The sequence below is a fragment of the Pelophylax lessonae genome (genome assembly GCF_965119305.1).
Source record: "Pelophylax lessonae genome assembly, chromosome: 7".
NCBI classification, from domain to species: Eukaryota; Metazoa; Chordata; class Amphibia; order Anura; family Ranidae; genus Pelophylax; species Pelophylax lessonae.
Window position 1 is genome coordinate 42205725 of NC_138774.1, and position 17598 is coordinate 42223322.

Sequence of the window (17598 nt, forward strand, 5' to 3'; positions counted from 1 at the left end):
ACATTCCAGAAGTAGCAGGAATGCTGGGAGCACTGCATTGCTGTGCAAGGGGACTATTTTGAAGGTGATAGTGTGTAAACGTAGATAAAGTACTTTCTTGTAAACAGAGAAGCTTTTTGATACCACCTTGTAATTGTTCTGCTCACTTGAAGTCAGTAGGATTTTGCTGACCTGGGTTTGCCATATGTTCTGACTGCACCTCAAACCCAGGAAAACAATGCCTGTCTAAACCTGTTTTTTGTTGACTTTAATATTTTTGAAAAGAAAATACTGTCACTAAATTAATTAATGTTTGCTTTGCAGCTGGACTAGCAGGGAACCTTTACATAGTGACAGGACAAGTGTTGCAGAAAATCTGTGTCACATCATAAAGCATGGCCACTACATTTGATGGTAAGTGATAATCATGAATATTGGCAAAGCCATTTTTGTGGAGCCCTGGAAGTGATCAAGGGGTCCTCTCTTTGTTGCATTTGTGAATACATGTGGAACAAACTTTTAGGACTTGTTCACATTATTTGCAATGACCTGCATTTTTCTGCACTGGATAAACGCAGGCCACCACTAGGACAAATAGTAAACAATTATTTTCTATGTGCCCTGTTCATACCGCAATGCTGGGGGGTGGGATCCCCTCACTGCATCTGTCCCTCCCCGGCGCCTCTACACTGAGAACCGAACGATCTAACACTGCCTCGGTTCTCACTGAACTCGGTTCTCACAGCTCCCTGAGCAAAAGAGCTGCTGACTGTCAATGAGCGGCACTCTGCACTGCCCCCTCCTCGCTCATTGGAGTGCTGGGGTGGGCAGCTGCTCACTGAGAGTCTAAGCCGGATGCCAGTCCAGGGATCTGGGCGGATCCCGACTCTGTGGTGGTGATGAAGCGAAGCCTGGATTGATTCCGTGACATCAGCAGAGAGCGGACTTTAACCCGCTCTCTGCTGAAAACGGGGCACAGGAGTGCAAAACTAAGTGCACTCCTGTGATCCATAGGATGCGCACAGCCAAACAAGCTTTGGCTGTACTTCCCCTTTAAGATTCTACAGAGGAGAACATGTGATGAGGAAAAAAATTAGGAGGGTTTTCCAAGTTTGTATCGTTAGTTTGACACAAATAGATCATAAGTAAGGTCACTTCTTAGCTAGATTTGCTTCTTAGGATATGTATCTACTTTTTACTACAGATGACATTAAGCTATCGGTTCCAGAGACCGCTGGGAGGTCAATCCGATTCTGTTATTCACGTGAGTAAAATTTTGCTTATATTCATTATGCAAATCCACAGATAACATACAGTGCTTAAAAATACTATAATAGATTTATAACCCAGCCTTTCAATACATGCTGAGCAGCTAATGACTCTATAATGATAAACATTTTGTTTGTTATTGTGACCTAACGAATCGATGTGCCTATTGCTAATTAGATTACTTTATGGAGGATCCTTTAGAGCAGGGGTCTCCAAACCGTGGCCCAAGGTCCAGACGTGGCCCTTTGCTAGCCTTTCTCCTGCCCTTGTGGCACTATTCCTCCCACTGACGCCAACAATGGGGCACTATTCCTCCCACTGACGCCAACAATGGGGCACTATTCCTCCCACTGACGCCAACAATGGGGCACTATTCCTCCCACTGACGCCAACAATGGGGCACTATTCCTCCCACTGACGCCAACAATGGGGCACTATTCCTCCCACTGACGCCAACAATGGGACACTATTCCTCCCACTGACACCAACAATGGGACACTATTCCTCCCACTGACGCCAACAATGGGGCACTATTCCTCCCACTGACGCCAACAATGGGGCACTATTCCTCCCACTGACACCAACAATGGGACACTATTCCTCCCACTGACGCCAACAATGGGACACTATTCCTTCCACTGACGCCAACAATAGGGCACTATTCCTCCTACTGACACCAACAATGTGGCACTATTCCTTCCACTGACACCAACAATGTGGCACTATTCCTTCCACTGACACCAACAATGGGGCACTATTCCTCCCACTGACACCAACAATGTGGCACTATTCCTCCCACTGACACCAACAATGGGACACTATTCCTCCCACTGATGCCAACAATGGGTCACTATTCCTCCCACTGACGCCAACAATGGGGCACTATTCCTCCCACTGACGCCAACAATGGGGCACTATTCCTCCCACTGACGCCAACAATGGGACACTATTCCTCCCACTGACACCAACAATGGGACACTATTCCTCCCACTGACGCCAACAATGGGGCACTATTCCTCCCACTGACGCCAACAATGGGGCACTATTCCTCCCACTGACACCAACAATGGGACACTATTCCTCCCACTGACGCCAACAATGGGACACTATTCCTTCCACTGACGCCAACAATAGGGCACTATTCCTCCTACTGACACCAACAATGTGGCACTATTCCTTCCACTGACACCAACAATGTGGCACTATTCCTTCCACTGACACCAACAATGGGGCACTATTCCTCCCACTGACACCAACAATGTGGCACTATTCCTCCCACTGACACCAACAATGGGACACTATTCCTCCCACTGATGCCAACAATGGGTCACTATTCCTCCCACTGACACCAACAATGGGTCACTATTCCTCCCACTGACACCAACAATGGGTCACTATTCCTCCCACTGACACCAACAATGGGTCACTATTCCTCCCACTGACGCCAACAATAGGGCACTATTCCTCCCACTGACACCAACAATAGGGCACTATTCCTCCCACTGACGCCAACAATGGGGCACTATTCCTCCCACTGGCACCAACAATGGGGCACTATTTCTCCCACTGGCACCAACAATGGGGCACTATTTCTCCCACTGACACCAACAATGTGGCACTATTCCTCCCACTGACACCAACAATGGGGCACAATTTCTTCCACTGATACCAATAATGGGATACTATTCCTCCTACTAATAGGGGCTACTACTCCCCCTCCTATTAACCACCAACCCTGAGGCCATATCTATTTTGGCCACAATCCAGCCCTCCTAAAGTGTGAAGGACAATAAACTGGCCCTTTGTTTGAAAAGTTTAAAGACCCCTGCCTTGCTTTAGAGCATTTAATTTGCTGAGCATTGACCAGAAATGAACACAGGCTGCAGGATCAACTGGTGCAGGTTTCAAAACCAAATACTAAGCCCACTGTAACACCGGCCACTATTGTGTCCAAACATAAAGTTACTTTGACGCTGGGGTAAAAATGTAAAGAAAATTGGAACCTGAAGAGAAGAAGGTTTACACTTACCCAGTGCCAGGAGAAGGTCACCTAGAGCCCAGGGCAAACATGCCAAACTGCCCCCCCCCCCCTCCAAGATGTATGAGCAAATGTCAGCAACCCCCCCCCCCCCCCCAAAAAAAAAAAAACAATTGAGCACTAATGTACATGCGTACCCCCATGACAAATTCACCCCCTGCTAAAATCCCCCCTCCCAACACTAATCTTTGCCTCCCCATCCCCCTTCCCAGCTCAAATCCTCTCTCTCCGCAAATCCCCCTGCACAAATCGGCCCCCCAAAAATTACTTCTCCTGTCACAAATCCTCTAACCTTCAAACTTCCCCTCCCAGTACATATCCCCCCCCCCCATCCATCCTCCTAATACAAATTCCCCCCAATCATCCTTACTAGCACAAATCCCCCTCCTAGAACAATTCATATCCCCTGTCACCCCTAATTTTCCCCTCCACCCTCATCTCCTCACAAAGCCCCCCACCCTTTATGATACCACAGTGCCCAGGTCAGCTCCCTCTTCTGCCCACCCCTTGTTCCGGCCCTGCACTTACCTGTTCTACTGTCCGTTCCTCAGATCTTCTATGTCATGCTCTTCAACAGCCTCCTCACCATACATGTGTGCAGCCTATTGCTGTAGGCTCCGTTCACATACTGGCATCTCTGATCGCGGGCAGAATCCCGAATCATTGCAAATCATGGGATGCCCGTGTGATTCCCATGACTTACAATGGCATCCCAAACGCGTCGTGATTTTTGCCGCAAATGTCGGCCAATTAATTGCGGTAAAATCGTGCAAACAGAATTGTGAGACCCCTGTCGCCCAAAAGAAGCTACTTTGTTGGGGCGACAGACGCCCCACTATTCTGTTTGCATGATTTTACCACGATTCATCAGGTGACAAATGAGGCAAAAATCTCGCCACATCTAGGGTGCCATTGCAAGTCACGGGAATCGCACCGGCATCCCATGATTTGCAATGATTCTGCGATGCAATGATCACAGCGATTCTGCCCACGATCCAAGACGCCAGTATGTGAACGGAGTCTTAGGGTGTGCACCCCAAAGCTCAAACACACGTGTATGTTTATATGTATATACACACACACACACACACAGTTAACACTGCCCTATGCGAACTCCTGGGAGTGTCAATACAAAGTTAATGACACCCTCAGATCAGTTGTCAATTCGGACAGGAATCACCCATGCAATCCGATTCTGGTGCCGACCAGAAGAAGGGCCCTGCACTACTTTGGTCCGAATGCAATGCGAATTCAACCATACAATCTGTATACAATCTGTATGGCTGAATTTACATTGCATGTGATTTGCACAGCAGTTAGGTGCGAATCACATGTGATGTCTGTGATCGAATGTGAACCAAGGCTCAAACATGGATCATGTCAGTAGAGCTGTAATTTTATTATGTGTTTTTATTCTTTTTTTGCAATTTTTAAAATTATTTTAAAATAGTATTATTGTTCTTTATTTTTTTTTCGAAGCGCTGTTGGTGGGGGGCTTTGATAAAATATCAGGGGTCTAAACAGTGGGTCCCCACTCCCTTTCTCTGCAGCCTCAGCTGCCCTGGAAGTTAATAAATGGAAAGTGCTCTATGTTGAGCAGCTTCCTGCTCATTTACAAACTGAAACATAGTAAACAGTTTACTATGCTTCAGTTATGCAGAACACAGTGTGAGATCGGTACCGATTCATTCAGAAAAGGAAGGGGACTTACCTTCTCTCCATCCTGAAACATCCCCCCTGTGTGCCCGCAACACTAACAAGCAGCAAGGCGGGGGGAGCATTGGGGGGGGGGGGGGCACAGTGGGAATCTGCGCTGCAAGTGGTGATTAGGAAGGCACACCCTGCGCGCACTCCTATGTTCTTCATGTTTGATGTTCTTTGAGTGTGTCACAGGTCTGAGCCACTGCAGCTAGCTGTGCTTCTTTCCACCGGCTCCTTCATTACTAGTAGTGGATATAGTAGTGACATACAGGTCAGTAAAAGGAGCCACAGATATGGCAGGGAACACAGATATCTGACAATCTCAGAAGTGTCAAATGTAGAAATCAGCAAAAACAGATCTGGGTTCGGTTTGAGGCAGGATTGCAGAACATGACTACATTTCATTTTCACCTAAAATGTAGTCATGCAAACCTGCCTCGAACCAAACCCAGATCTGTTATCCATAACCTATTGAAGTCAATGGGAGTTGAATGTTAAAAAAACAGTTATTTTATTTAGGCCAATAGGCAAAAGATTGTCATACCAATAGCCGGGGGGCTCGGCACTGCCCTCAGGGACATGTACCAATGCAAAACTTTTTTAATAAATATTCTAAGGGGAGCAGAAAGTGTAATATTTTAAGATTAACATTAGAAATGCAAAATTCCTAGAAATAACAAGTCTGGGGGATGCCTTACATGGCACATATGTGTGATGTATACAACCTACTACAGCAAAACTGACATTTTCACAGAAAGAAAGATGCAGTTTAAGGCTCCATTTACATATATGTGAATTGGATGTGTTTTTAACTGCATCCTATTCACATGACATATGAATTAAACCGGCTTTCTATGGAGTCGGTTCATATATATGCAGTGCAGCGCCAGTTTGATTTCAGTGTGAAAAAGAGTCCTGTGCGCTTTTTGAGATACTAGCTTCCTATGCGAATGAGTAAGAGGTACTTGTTCTTCGAGTGTAGCCCCGCTCTTCAATTTTGAAGCACTGTGGTGCAGCTCAGATGCAAATTCCAGGTTCGTTGGCTTCTATAAGAACGCATCTGAACCGCACATTGGATACGTTTTGAACACAAATTTGATTTAAAAAAAAAAACGTGGGGTCCCCCCCCCAGTCAATACCAGGCCCTTTTGGGTTTGGTACAGATTTTAAGGGGAACCCCATCCCAATTTTTTTTTTTTTTAAATGGCGTGGGGTCCCTACCAAATTATATAACAGACCCTTATCCGAGCATGCAGACTGGCAGCTCCCGAACCTTACCAGGCCACATGCCCTCAACATGGGGGTGGGTGCTTTGGGACAGGGGGGCTCTGCCCCACCCCAAAGCACCTTGTCCCCATGTTGATAGGGAACAGAGCCTCTTCCCCAAAACCATGGGTGATGGTTGTGGGGGTCTGCGGGCAAGGGTCTTATCGAAATTTGGAAACCCCTTTAACAAGGGGGCCCCCAGATCCCACCCCACTTATGTGAATGAGTATGGGGTATATTGTACCCCTACCCAGTGTCAAAAAGAAATAAAAACACAGACACAGGTTTTTGACAATTCCTGTATTAAAAATAAACCATGCCCCCCAGTGTACATCTATCGTCAATAACGATGCCCACTGCATCTGAACTGCATTTAAAATCGCAGATGAACCACTGAACAGCTGCTTAGGGAATTTGCAGTGAAAACGGAGGGGAAATTTGCCCTGGACGTGTGTGAACCTAGCCTAAATTACTGGCAAATGTCAGCTTCACCTCCCTTACTTCTGTTTGTAAACAAATGGCTGGGGATTCCCTTTACCTATACTAGACCCTTATCCTAGATGAGTATGGCCTCTTTCACATGGGGCGGACCATATTTTTATCCGCTCCAGCACTTTTTTTTTTTTACAGACAAGGAGGACACGTGTCATCTGGTCCGTATGTCTGCATATCATCCCATCCGTTTGTGGATGATATAAGGACATAATGTATGTCTATGGGGATTGCGGATGTCAGCGGATGACACCGCTGACATCCAATTTTGCGTCCTTTCCGTTTTTTAAATGGAAGAAAAATAGGGTTCTGTTCCATTCCAAAAAATGGAACAGAACTGAAAGGATGAAAATCGGATGTCAGCGGATGGTCATCCACTGACATCCACAATCCCATTGACAAGCATTATGTCCGTATATCACCCACAAACGGATGGGGTGATATACGGAACGCCCGTGTGAAAGAGGCCTATAAGATCTTCATGGGGGTCCCTACACACAAAAATGATGTGGGGTTTTCCTAAAAATATATACCAGAGCTTATTCCTCAATGAGGGTTTAGTATGCTGTTTTAAGTGTGAAACCATGCAAAAAAAAAAGCATATCAGACCCTTATCCAAGCATGCACTCCTGAACCACACCATGCCACATGCCCTCAAAGAGGCAGTACCCTGCCAGGTTGATGAGCACAAGGGCCTTTTCCCTACAACCCTGGATTGGTGGTTGTGGGGGTTCTTCAGTATCTGGAAGCCCCCTTTAACAAAAAAGGGGAAACCAGATACTAGCTCCCTATGTGAATGAGTAAGAGGTACTTGTTCTTTGAGTGTAGCCCCGCTCTTCAATTTTGAAGGCCAAGATGTGATTGAAGGTATCAAGGGTCTACTTTAGAGATTAGATTAGAGTTGCCACCCTCCCAACCTGTCCGATTAGATGGAAGGGGTTAGCTGCTGCGTCTTAGCACAGAAAGAATTTTGGTAATCAAAATATTCAAACACTATATACATATATATATATATATATATATGCAATTACATCAAACAAGAAAACAATGCAATTACCATCATTTTATTCTATAGGCCCTCTGCTTTGAGAAAATATGATAAAAACCACAAGGTATATGGCGCGATCACAGATGTACACAAACTCGGTATCCCTATACAGACCTAAAGCAGGGTGCTAAATAAAATAAAAAAGTCCATGATAATAAATCGAGTCCAGAATCAAAGTTTTTGCACAAAAGGCAGCTCCACCGAGAGACGGGAACAATTCTCTGAAATGACAGCCAGGGACAGTAATGCAGCTAAATGTGAACTCGCATCAATCCACAAGAAGGGACACCGAGGATGTAACAGCAGCAGTATCTAATGGCACTTTTCCACTGCAAGTACCGGCTAGTACCGGCTCGGCTCTACTCGGCCCTGCTTGGCCCGGTTTGCTTTTCCACTGCTGGTACCGCATGGTATAGTGTCGGAACGGTTCGGTACGGTACGGTATAGGTTTGCTTTTCCACTAAAGTAGTACTAAAGTTAAGTGGGTGGGATAACAACGGGGTGGGTGGGATTCTCTGACCAATCAGTGGCTAGTAGTGACTGCATGCAAAGGATTGTGGGATATGGTACCAGTTTGGTACCTGTTGGAACCACAATCGAGTAGGTACTGTTTTTTCAGAGCCGTACCGTACCGTTCGGTTCCATGCAGTGGAAAAGCAAACCTATACCGTACCGAACCGTTCCGACCCTATACCATGCGGTACCAGCAGTGGAAAAGCACAAAAGCGTGCCGAACCGTTACGGTTCCATGCAGTGGAAAAGCGCCATATGTGTGGATCGTCCTCTCCATGATCCAGGATGTCAGTAGCAGAACCAAATGGATGGATGAAAGCAAAAAGAAAAAAGGACCACTAGGTCAGAATTTAGAGGCAAGTTGGACTACCAAATTTATATAAAATCCATATTTTTTTTATAGACAAAAATATAAAAAACAAGGAAATATTAATAGACAAATATCAGCTTAAAACATGTATTAATATATGCACAACAATGGGCCAGTCCGGACCTTGTGCTTTATGTGAGTTATTATTGCATAGTTGGAGGTAAGTGAGCCCCTGAGCATTAACGCGTTTCGCGTGTCTGCTTCTTCAGGCCTACACAATGGGGAAGAAAGGAACAGGTCACTGAACAAATAGAATTTAGATAGATAGATAGCTAGATAGAGAGATAGAGAGAGATAGATATAGAGAGAGAGATATATAGATATATACAGTATACATAAAAGTCATGTTTCACTACATACATTTTACAGCTAGCAACCCACCTAATTGTAGGTGCACTGAATGCAGTATACATCAAAGACATATACTGTACATATATATTCACCTTGTCCAGAATACGCATGTGTAAAAGTCTCCCTGGGCCGACACTGGAGCACACAGGAAAACCAGGCAAAGTATGACCCACGGATGTTGTGTTTATAAACTGTAGAATTAAATATGAAGAGATGGGCATGGGTAGTAACAGGGTACTGTAAGTGTATCATACTATATAGGTCACTTCTATATTAAAAGGCATTTTGGAGCACCAAACATCTCCGTATACCTTGTGTTTTTTACCAAGTTCCGCGCTCCACGGTGGTTCCGGATGTCCTTCCACCATATCTGACGAGCAGCATCCGGCCTCTTCCATCTATGCGGTTCTGCTACTGCTGCTGACATCCTGGATCATGGACAATCTACACATAGATTTTGCTGCTGTTACATTAGAGGCGTTCCTTCTTGTGGATTGCTGTGAGTGCACATTTAGCTGCCTAATAAAATACTGTTTTTAATACTGCACTTAGTGGCGTCCCCCTCAGTCCCTTGCCCCCCTTTCAGAAAATATGCATTATGTTGAGGGTTTTAGGTAATCTTCAGAAAATAGACAATTTATTTTGAAAAAAAAGGATACTGTTAATTTTAAAATACACAAGTTCTTTCGGTATTGTTAAAGACATCAGGAAAGGATGTAAATAAAACCCGATACCTGTTTTTTTCATGGTGCTTTGAGAGCGGTTTTCACAGTGCAGACTGGTGTAAATATTGCTTTGTTGTTGTTCAGTCTGTCTGCAGTTTACACTGATCACCAATGCACAAGCAGAAACCTTTCTATTTAATAAGTTGATGAGTAGAGCATGTTTGCTTTGCGAATTTAACAGCCTACTCTCCCTTTTTTAACTGACTGGTCCTTTATATAAAAAATAATTACTGGTTAAAAGAAAATTGTAGGATAGAAAGGGCCAGTCTCATCAATTCTGTTAACATCCAACTACAATAGTGACATGAGAAGATTATTTTGTCATGTGCTTTTTTCTAGAACCTGATGAGAAGACTCTTGAAGGTAAGAACTAATCATGGCTTTTTTCAATCTGATTTCAAGCATTACTTACTATGACTATGCACTTTTTTAGGAGACAATAGTGAGTACCGTATTTATCAGTGTATAACTCTCAAGTGAAAGTAAAATGTGCATGTTATACGCCGATATATGCCTCGGAGGGGAAGGGGGGAGGGACTTGGGATGAGTACTGCTGGATTACACAGAGTAGGGATCTCCCGTTATATGCAGTCCCACATCCTGGACCGACTTCTATGATTGACAGCACACTGGTCCAATGCCGGGACATGTGACGTCTATCATAGGAGTCAGTCCAGGTGGCGGGACTTCGTATAACAGTGGCACCGGAGTAAACAGGGGACCCCCCCCCCTCTGTTTAATCCCCCCCCCCTCTGTTTAATCTGGCAGCTCTAATCTCCTGAGGCTGCAGATGGGTACTGATCAGGCTGCTATGATGAGGCTGCAGAGGGGGACTGATCAGACTGCATTGATTGGCACTGATCAGGCTGCATTGATGGGTACTGATCAGGCTGCATTGATGGGTACTGATCAGGCTGCATTGATGGGCACTGATCAGGCTGCATTGATGGGCACTGATCAGGCTGCATTGATGGGCACTGATCAGGCTGCATTGATGGGCACTGATCAGGCTGCATTGATGAGCAATGATCAGGCTGCATTGATGAGTAATGATCAGGCTGCATTGATGAGCAATGATCAGGCTGCATTGATGAGCAATGATCAGGCTGCATTGATGGGCACTGATCAGGCTGCATTGATGGGCACTGATCAGGCTGCATTGATGGGCACTGATCAGGCTGCATTGATGGGCACTGATTAGGCTGCATTGATGGGCACTGATCAGGCTGCATTGATGAGCAATGATCAGGCTGCATTGATGAGCAATGATCAGGCTGCATTGATGAGCAATGATCAGGCTACATGGATAGGCACTGATAAGGCTACATTGATGGGCACTGATAAGGCTGCATTGATGGGCACTGATCAGGCTGCAGTGATGGGCACTGATCAGGCTGCATTGATGGGCACTGATCAGGCTGCATTGATAGGCAATGATCAGGCTGCATTGATGGGCAATGATCAGGCTGCATTGATGGGCACTGATAAGGCTGCATTGATTGCCACTAATCAGGCTGCATTGATGGGCACTGACTCCTATTTTGCTTCAAAGTTCTTTATTTAAAATTTATTTTTTTCCTGAAACTTCCCTCTTAAAATTAAGGTGTGTTTTATAAGACATGTAATGTTATACGCTGATCAAAATGGTAATTCTGAATGTCAGGTATTGAGAGTATGTTAGCAGGTGCAGTTAGCTAGTCTTGACACTAGGTGGCATTGTCCAAACATAGTATGGTAAAGGGAATGATGTCATTGGATGTTAGGTTCCCTTTTAGAGAAAACCTTCTTCTAATGATGTAGTGGGTGGAGCTAGTGTCTATATAAATGCCAGGATGGGAGAATTCTTAGAGATGGGGCATGGAAGCTGAACACCACATGTTGATATAGTCAGCTACTGCAAGGTCACTTCACTGAGCTAAAACCTTGGGTGAGGCAGTTTAACACCCAGAAGAACCAGCTGTAGTCACCTTTACTCTTGTTACATTCTGCTGGGGACTGCGAGGACGCTGTAAAAGGCCTTTGAGGCCATGCTAAGTGTTCTCTAACTTGAGTACTAGTAAAAGGGGGAGTCAGAGGAACATTTTTGTGCCCGGCTGGGCAAAGCTATAGAATGGGACATGGAGGGAGATACTGGTATACTAAAGAAAAGCACCAAGGACATCAGTGACAGGGGCTGAATGTTGGGGAAATTGTATACATGAAGAATGGTCCCTAAACCGTGGTGCTACAAGGGAAGATGGCTTATTTATTATGTGCTGCCATTCCACACCCAAATAACTGCTACTGAATGTCTGTTCCTGTGTATGGTGCTCCATGCTGAAGAGTTCTGTCAGTAAGGTAATGTGACATTAGATATCATGCCATCTTTGAAAAGCTACAGTAAAGTGTAAAAAACATATTTCTTGTGTGGACATTTATTTTATTCTTAAATATTAAGGCCTACGGCCAGGGATGTCGTGAGTGGGCCTACGGTCAGGAGTTTGACACAGTATGGCGAAGGCATGCAACTACCAGCAGGTGGGTTATTGTCCTATACAAGAAGCTGGGGGTGTACTAGCACACTTTGGCTCCAACACACAGCCAATCAGAAGTCCCCTTACAAGCAGGCTAGAGCATTCCTTTTTATTCAGAATAGTCCGGCATGAAACCTCATGTTGTATTGGCACAATCAGGTAATTATCTCATTGAAAGATATGTAAAAAACTGCGCTAAACCCAGTACTGGGTTTAGCGCAGTTTTTTACATATCTTCCAATTTTATATTTACCTTTTGAGGTACTTTTTGAAACTAGCTGCTCACCCTCCCATTTCAATTAAGTACAAACTCCAGTGGCGCGAGTGGTGCACTAATATCAATTATCTCATTGGGTCTCATTAGGTGTGTCATCACATCATTTAGCCCAAAACTTCTGTTTTCTATCTGAAGTAGACATAAAATGAATTATTTAAATTTACCTACATTTGTATTTTTATAAAGCTTCATCAACCACTTAAGCCCCGGAGGATTTGGCTGCTCAATGACCAGGCCCTATTTTGCGATTCGGCACTGCGTGTTTTTAACGGACAATTGCGCAGTCGTGCGACGCTGTACTTAAATGAATCTGACTACTTTTTTTCCCCACAAACAGAGCTTTCTTTTAGTGGTATTTAATCACCTGTGCGATTTTAATTGTTTGCGCTATAAACAAAAAAACGCGACAATTTTGAAAAAATAACAATATTTTTCACATTTTTTATATGAAATTCTCAAAAAAAAATGTAAAAAATCTAAATTGAGGGACATTGTGGCGGACAGATCAGACCCCTAACTGACATTTTTGACACTTTTGGGGGTACCAGTGACATGAGCTTTCTTTTAGTGGTATTTAATCACCTGTGCGATTTTAATTGTTTGCGCTATAAACAAAAAAACGCGACAATTTTGAAAAAATAACAATATTTTTCACATTTTTTATATGAAATTCTCAAAAAAAAATGTAAAAAATCTAAATTGAGGGACATTGTGGCGGACAGATCAGACCCCTAACTGACATTTTTGACACTTTTGGGGGTACCAGTGACATTACTACAGTAATCTGTGCTATAAATATGCACTGTTACTGTAAAAATGACACTGGCAGGGAGGGGGTTAACTTTATTGGTGATCAAGGGGTTAAGTGTGTCCCTAGGGGCGTGATTCTAACTGTTAGGGGGTGTGGCTAGTGAAGTAATCACAGAGACATACGATCCTGCATAGCAGGATCGCATAGCCTCTGTCATTACTTCAGGGAGAATGACAGACGGCTGTGTTTACATCAGCCGTCTGTCTTTCTCCGTCTCCTGAGGGAGATCGCGAGTGGCCAGCGGACATCGGACCTACAGGCTCGTGGGCGAGCGACGTACCCATACGTCACTTTGCCTGTAGGGGGCTAACCGCCGCAGTATATAGTCGTGCGGCGGTCGGCAAGTGGTTAAAGTCTAGCACCATTTTATCTCTTTATGGCGCTGTACACCCACATGTTATAATTTGCAAATGAGTTTTTCTTGGAAATGCTTTAAAATAGTCAGTGAAAAAGCTGCTTCAAACACTCACACTCCAGAGCTCTGTGCTGGCAGAGCTGAGTAGCAGTCACACCCCTCATCACAATTATCCGTATAGTCTTGTATTTCAGAGAATGGCAGAGGGTGAATCCAAACTTTTCTATGTGATTACTGAGTGCACTGGGTATTTTAAGGTTTCTGTTAGACTGTACAGCTCTATTAAGACAACCCGCACAACTTCTGTAACAGTAGTAGTGGTGATAAGACTATGAAAATAGAGGTTGTTAGTATAATATCTATCTGACTGCATCTCTGTGACTTTAGTTGGACTTTGAGGTCTCTATCACACTGGGTATACCAATGTGTACCTGTCCTCATCCCCGGGCTGTGTTTAACCGCACTGGGATGCACGGTCGTTCCAAAGTAGTGCAGGGAATACTTTGAAGTCGTTGCGACTTGAAGTTGCACAGATATGAACGGTACTCATTGGAAATCATGGAGTAGGACTTGTCATGCGACTTTGCAGTCCCAAGACGCAGGACAAGTCGCACAAGTGTGAAAAGGGCCTAAGGCTGTTTCCTAAGCTCAGTGTGTCCTCCAAGTGAATCACCAGGGCCTGCAAGAAACTAGCCTTCATCCAGGCTTTCTCCAGCAAAGGTCCTCCCCTGGGTCCCCTCCATGGCACAGCTTCCTTATCACAGAGAAAGAGATGTACGCCGCTCAGGCAGTTGGAACTTTAAGCCAGCCATGAGTGCAGGACATCGGATCGCCACCGCAAACAGGATACAAGAGAAATGGCTGCACACCAAACGATGGCTCAAGATGAAAGGCTTTATTAAATAAGGACGTAAGGTACAGCAAATGGATGGATGGTAGACGCGTTTCACATGACTCACAGCGTGCTTGTCCACTACCACTGGTTAGTGCTCACATAGGCTATGGGGCCTAAAAGCAGAGCTTAATCCAGTAGCACCTCCCTTGGCCTCAGCCTAGGGCAAGAGAGTGATTACAAGATTTGTCACAAATATTTATATCCTCCCCCAGCATTCACCAGTGGCCTTCACCTCCTACTGGTTTTGCTGAAGGAAATATAAACATTCTGTGTGTGAAATCCCATACTATTGCCACTGGTACCAGTAACACCTACTTACAGCAGAGAAATCACAACTCACCTTGAGCTAAGGAAAATACCAAGTTAAAAAGACCATACAATCAGTCTGGGCTAGGACAGGGTCCTTTAGGACAGGGTGGGTACACTTTAAAAATTACTGTCGTTGGAAAAATAAAAATTAAAATCAATGCAATATTTTGTGTTTGGAGGCATTGCAATTTTTTCATTCCACAAATTGCCATAAATCCTTGAAGGGTACTGCAAACCCTGTTGTGGACAATTGAGTACTCATCCAGTTGTATTTACTCACTTGACCTGTAGTACTGTTAGGGTCCTTTCACACGGGACGGAGTCCGTTCTGCTTAGCGGGGGATCGATCCGCCGATCCCCGCTGAGCAGGCGGATGACAGCTCCGTCTCTGCTCTGTGTGCAGAGACGGAGCTGTCAGATCCCTGCTGTCCTCCATGGGGAGATCGGATGAGAACAGACCGCCTGTCCTTTGTCATCCGATTCCCATCTGATCCGATCCTCCAGACGGATGGAAAATAGGATTTCCATCCCTCCGCATTTCACGGGCAGGATCGGATCAGAGAGCAGTGGGTGTCTGCGGTCATGTCGCCACTGTCATCCGCTGCCCCATTGGGCTGCACGGAGCATCCAATCAGGTCTGCCTGAAAAACTGGCAAGATCAGATCGGATCGCCCGTGTGAAAGGGGCCTTACTATTGTGGAATGAAGCAGAATTGGTAGGAAAAAATCAGACACAGCTGAATTACTTTTCATCCTATATACACACAACTGACCAAACCAAGTAGAAATGCACTGGTCTGGATCTTCAGTTTGCAAAACGAACGAGTGCTGATGACAACTCAAATGCACAAGGAGTCCAAATGTTCATGTTTATCATTATGTCTAAAACTTGTCCTAAATAATTCTTCAGTGGGTGTTTGCATGTTTGTTGTGTTATCTCCATCTTCACCATGAGAGTTCATCTTCACTATTCTTCACTACACCATAAAATGACCCATAGATGAAGTCTCTGGTCTGGAGTTGACCACATCAAGACTTCCATAATTAGTGGAGACTCTTTCACAATGTAAACAAAATCTAGACTTCAAGTAAAACTATATAGGTGATCTAATCACTTTCCACATATCCAAAACTAAAAGAAAACAGTTTTTCCTTTTGTTATACTTTCATTCTCCTTCTACAATCTGTCTCACCAATTTTATTTTTTTCCATGTTGTTCAAGATGTATTTGTACTTTGTCCAGAAGAACCTCCAGAGTCCGTCAAATCATATGATGATGGTCTGCAAACATTTAAACATGAACCAATGGAATTTCGTTCAACTGGTAAGATACAAAATACATAAACACAGCTAAATTACTTAAAAAAGGGACACACACCTTAATTTTCTTGTCCTGGAGAGATGGTACCATCTAGATGGGTGCAGGAGCTGTTGACAAATGTAGAATTTGTTTTGGGGCATTTTATTAGACAACCCATCCAATACTACAAACACTGACGTATAGAAACACTGTATTTTGTTTTTTAACTAAGGATTTTATAGAAATAAAAATAATGCAAAATATAAATAGGTAATATCAGTTTATAAAAACAAAAAAATTGCAAAACCACCACGGTTTACCTTTTTAATTTAATGTATTGTGAGAAGGGGGTACATGCTTGTGAAGGTTATTATTTATTCAGGTCATGGTATAGCTAGTGTAGAACTGGACCTGTTCTGTAATGTTAACCACTCAAGTTAAATCAGTATTTTTTGCTAGAAAATTACTTAGAACCCCCAAACATTATATAATTTTTTTAGCAAAGACTCTGGGGGAAAAATGAAGGTCATTGCAATATTTTATGTTACATGGTATTTGCACAGCGGTCTTTCAAACGCAATTTTTTGGAAAAAATAGACTTCATTGAATTAAAAAAAAAAAAAAACGAAACCGTAAAGTTAGCCTAAATTTTTATTTTTTATTTTTTGAAAGATGATGTCACGATAATAGATATAGATAATATAAATAGATACCTAACATGTTTAAAATTGCGCGTACTCTTGGAATAGCAAGAAACAATGGTACATGAAAATCTCCATAGGTGCCACTTTAAACATTTTTAGCGGTTACAAGTTTAAAGTTACAGAGGGGGTCTTTTTCTAAAATTATTGCTCTCGCTTTGATAATCGCGGCGATACCTCACATGTGTGATTTGAACACCGTTTACATTTGAGGGGACGACTTACACATGTGTTTTCTTTGGAGACAGGGGCGCTTAAATTTTTTTTTTTTCCCATTTATTGTATTTATTTTTTTCACTGTTCCTTTAAAAAAATAAATAAATCTGATCACTTTTATTGCTGTCACAAGGAATGTAAACATCCCTTGTGACAGTAATTGGCAGTGACAGGTACTCGTAATCGAGGGATCTGGAGTCTAAAAGACCCCAAATCTCTCCTCTGCACATAAAAGTATTCAAAATGCCAAAATCGGCATATATGTGTTCCTATGTAATCATTTTCTGCACTGAGAGCCCACACCGTGTGCACTACCAGCACAGTTACCAGAGAGGATCGGAAAGCCCTCAATGCATATTTGCAATTGGGAGCTTTCTGATCATGTGACTGCTGTGACAGCCAATCCCAGCTGTGACTTAATCAGAATGCCCGCCTCCGCCTCTCGGCATTCAAAACCTCTTAAGGGGCCA

The 17598-nt window shown here is 43.8% G+C and overlaps 1 protein-coding gene and 1 long non-coding RNA gene across 2 annotated transcripts in view; both read left to right on the plus strand.

Moving 5' to 3' along the window:
* Positions 1 to 310: 310 nt before the first annotated feature.
* On the plus strand, positions 311 to 10102 carry LOC309559456. Its single transcript, XR_014225471.1, has 3 exons — positions 311 to 393; positions 1184 to 1243; positions 10092 to 10102. It is a non-coding gene; the product is annotated as an uncharacterized lncRNA (long non-coding RNA).
* Positions 10103 to 12393: 2291 nt separating this feature from the next.
* Positions 12394 to 17598, plus strand: part of LOC309560444 (class I histocompatibility antigen, F10 alpha chain-like) — a gene marked incomplete at both ends in the record, with an annotated part of 55338 nt that continues 50133 nt past the window's right edge. Inside the window, 2 exons of the mRNA XM_082264077.1 lie at positions 12394 to 12424; positions 16134 to 16235. Coding sequence (XP_082120203.1) covers positions 12394 to 12424; positions 16134 to 16235 — 133 coding nt within the window. The remainder of the gene's footprint in view (positions 12425 to 16133; positions 16236 to 17598) is intronic.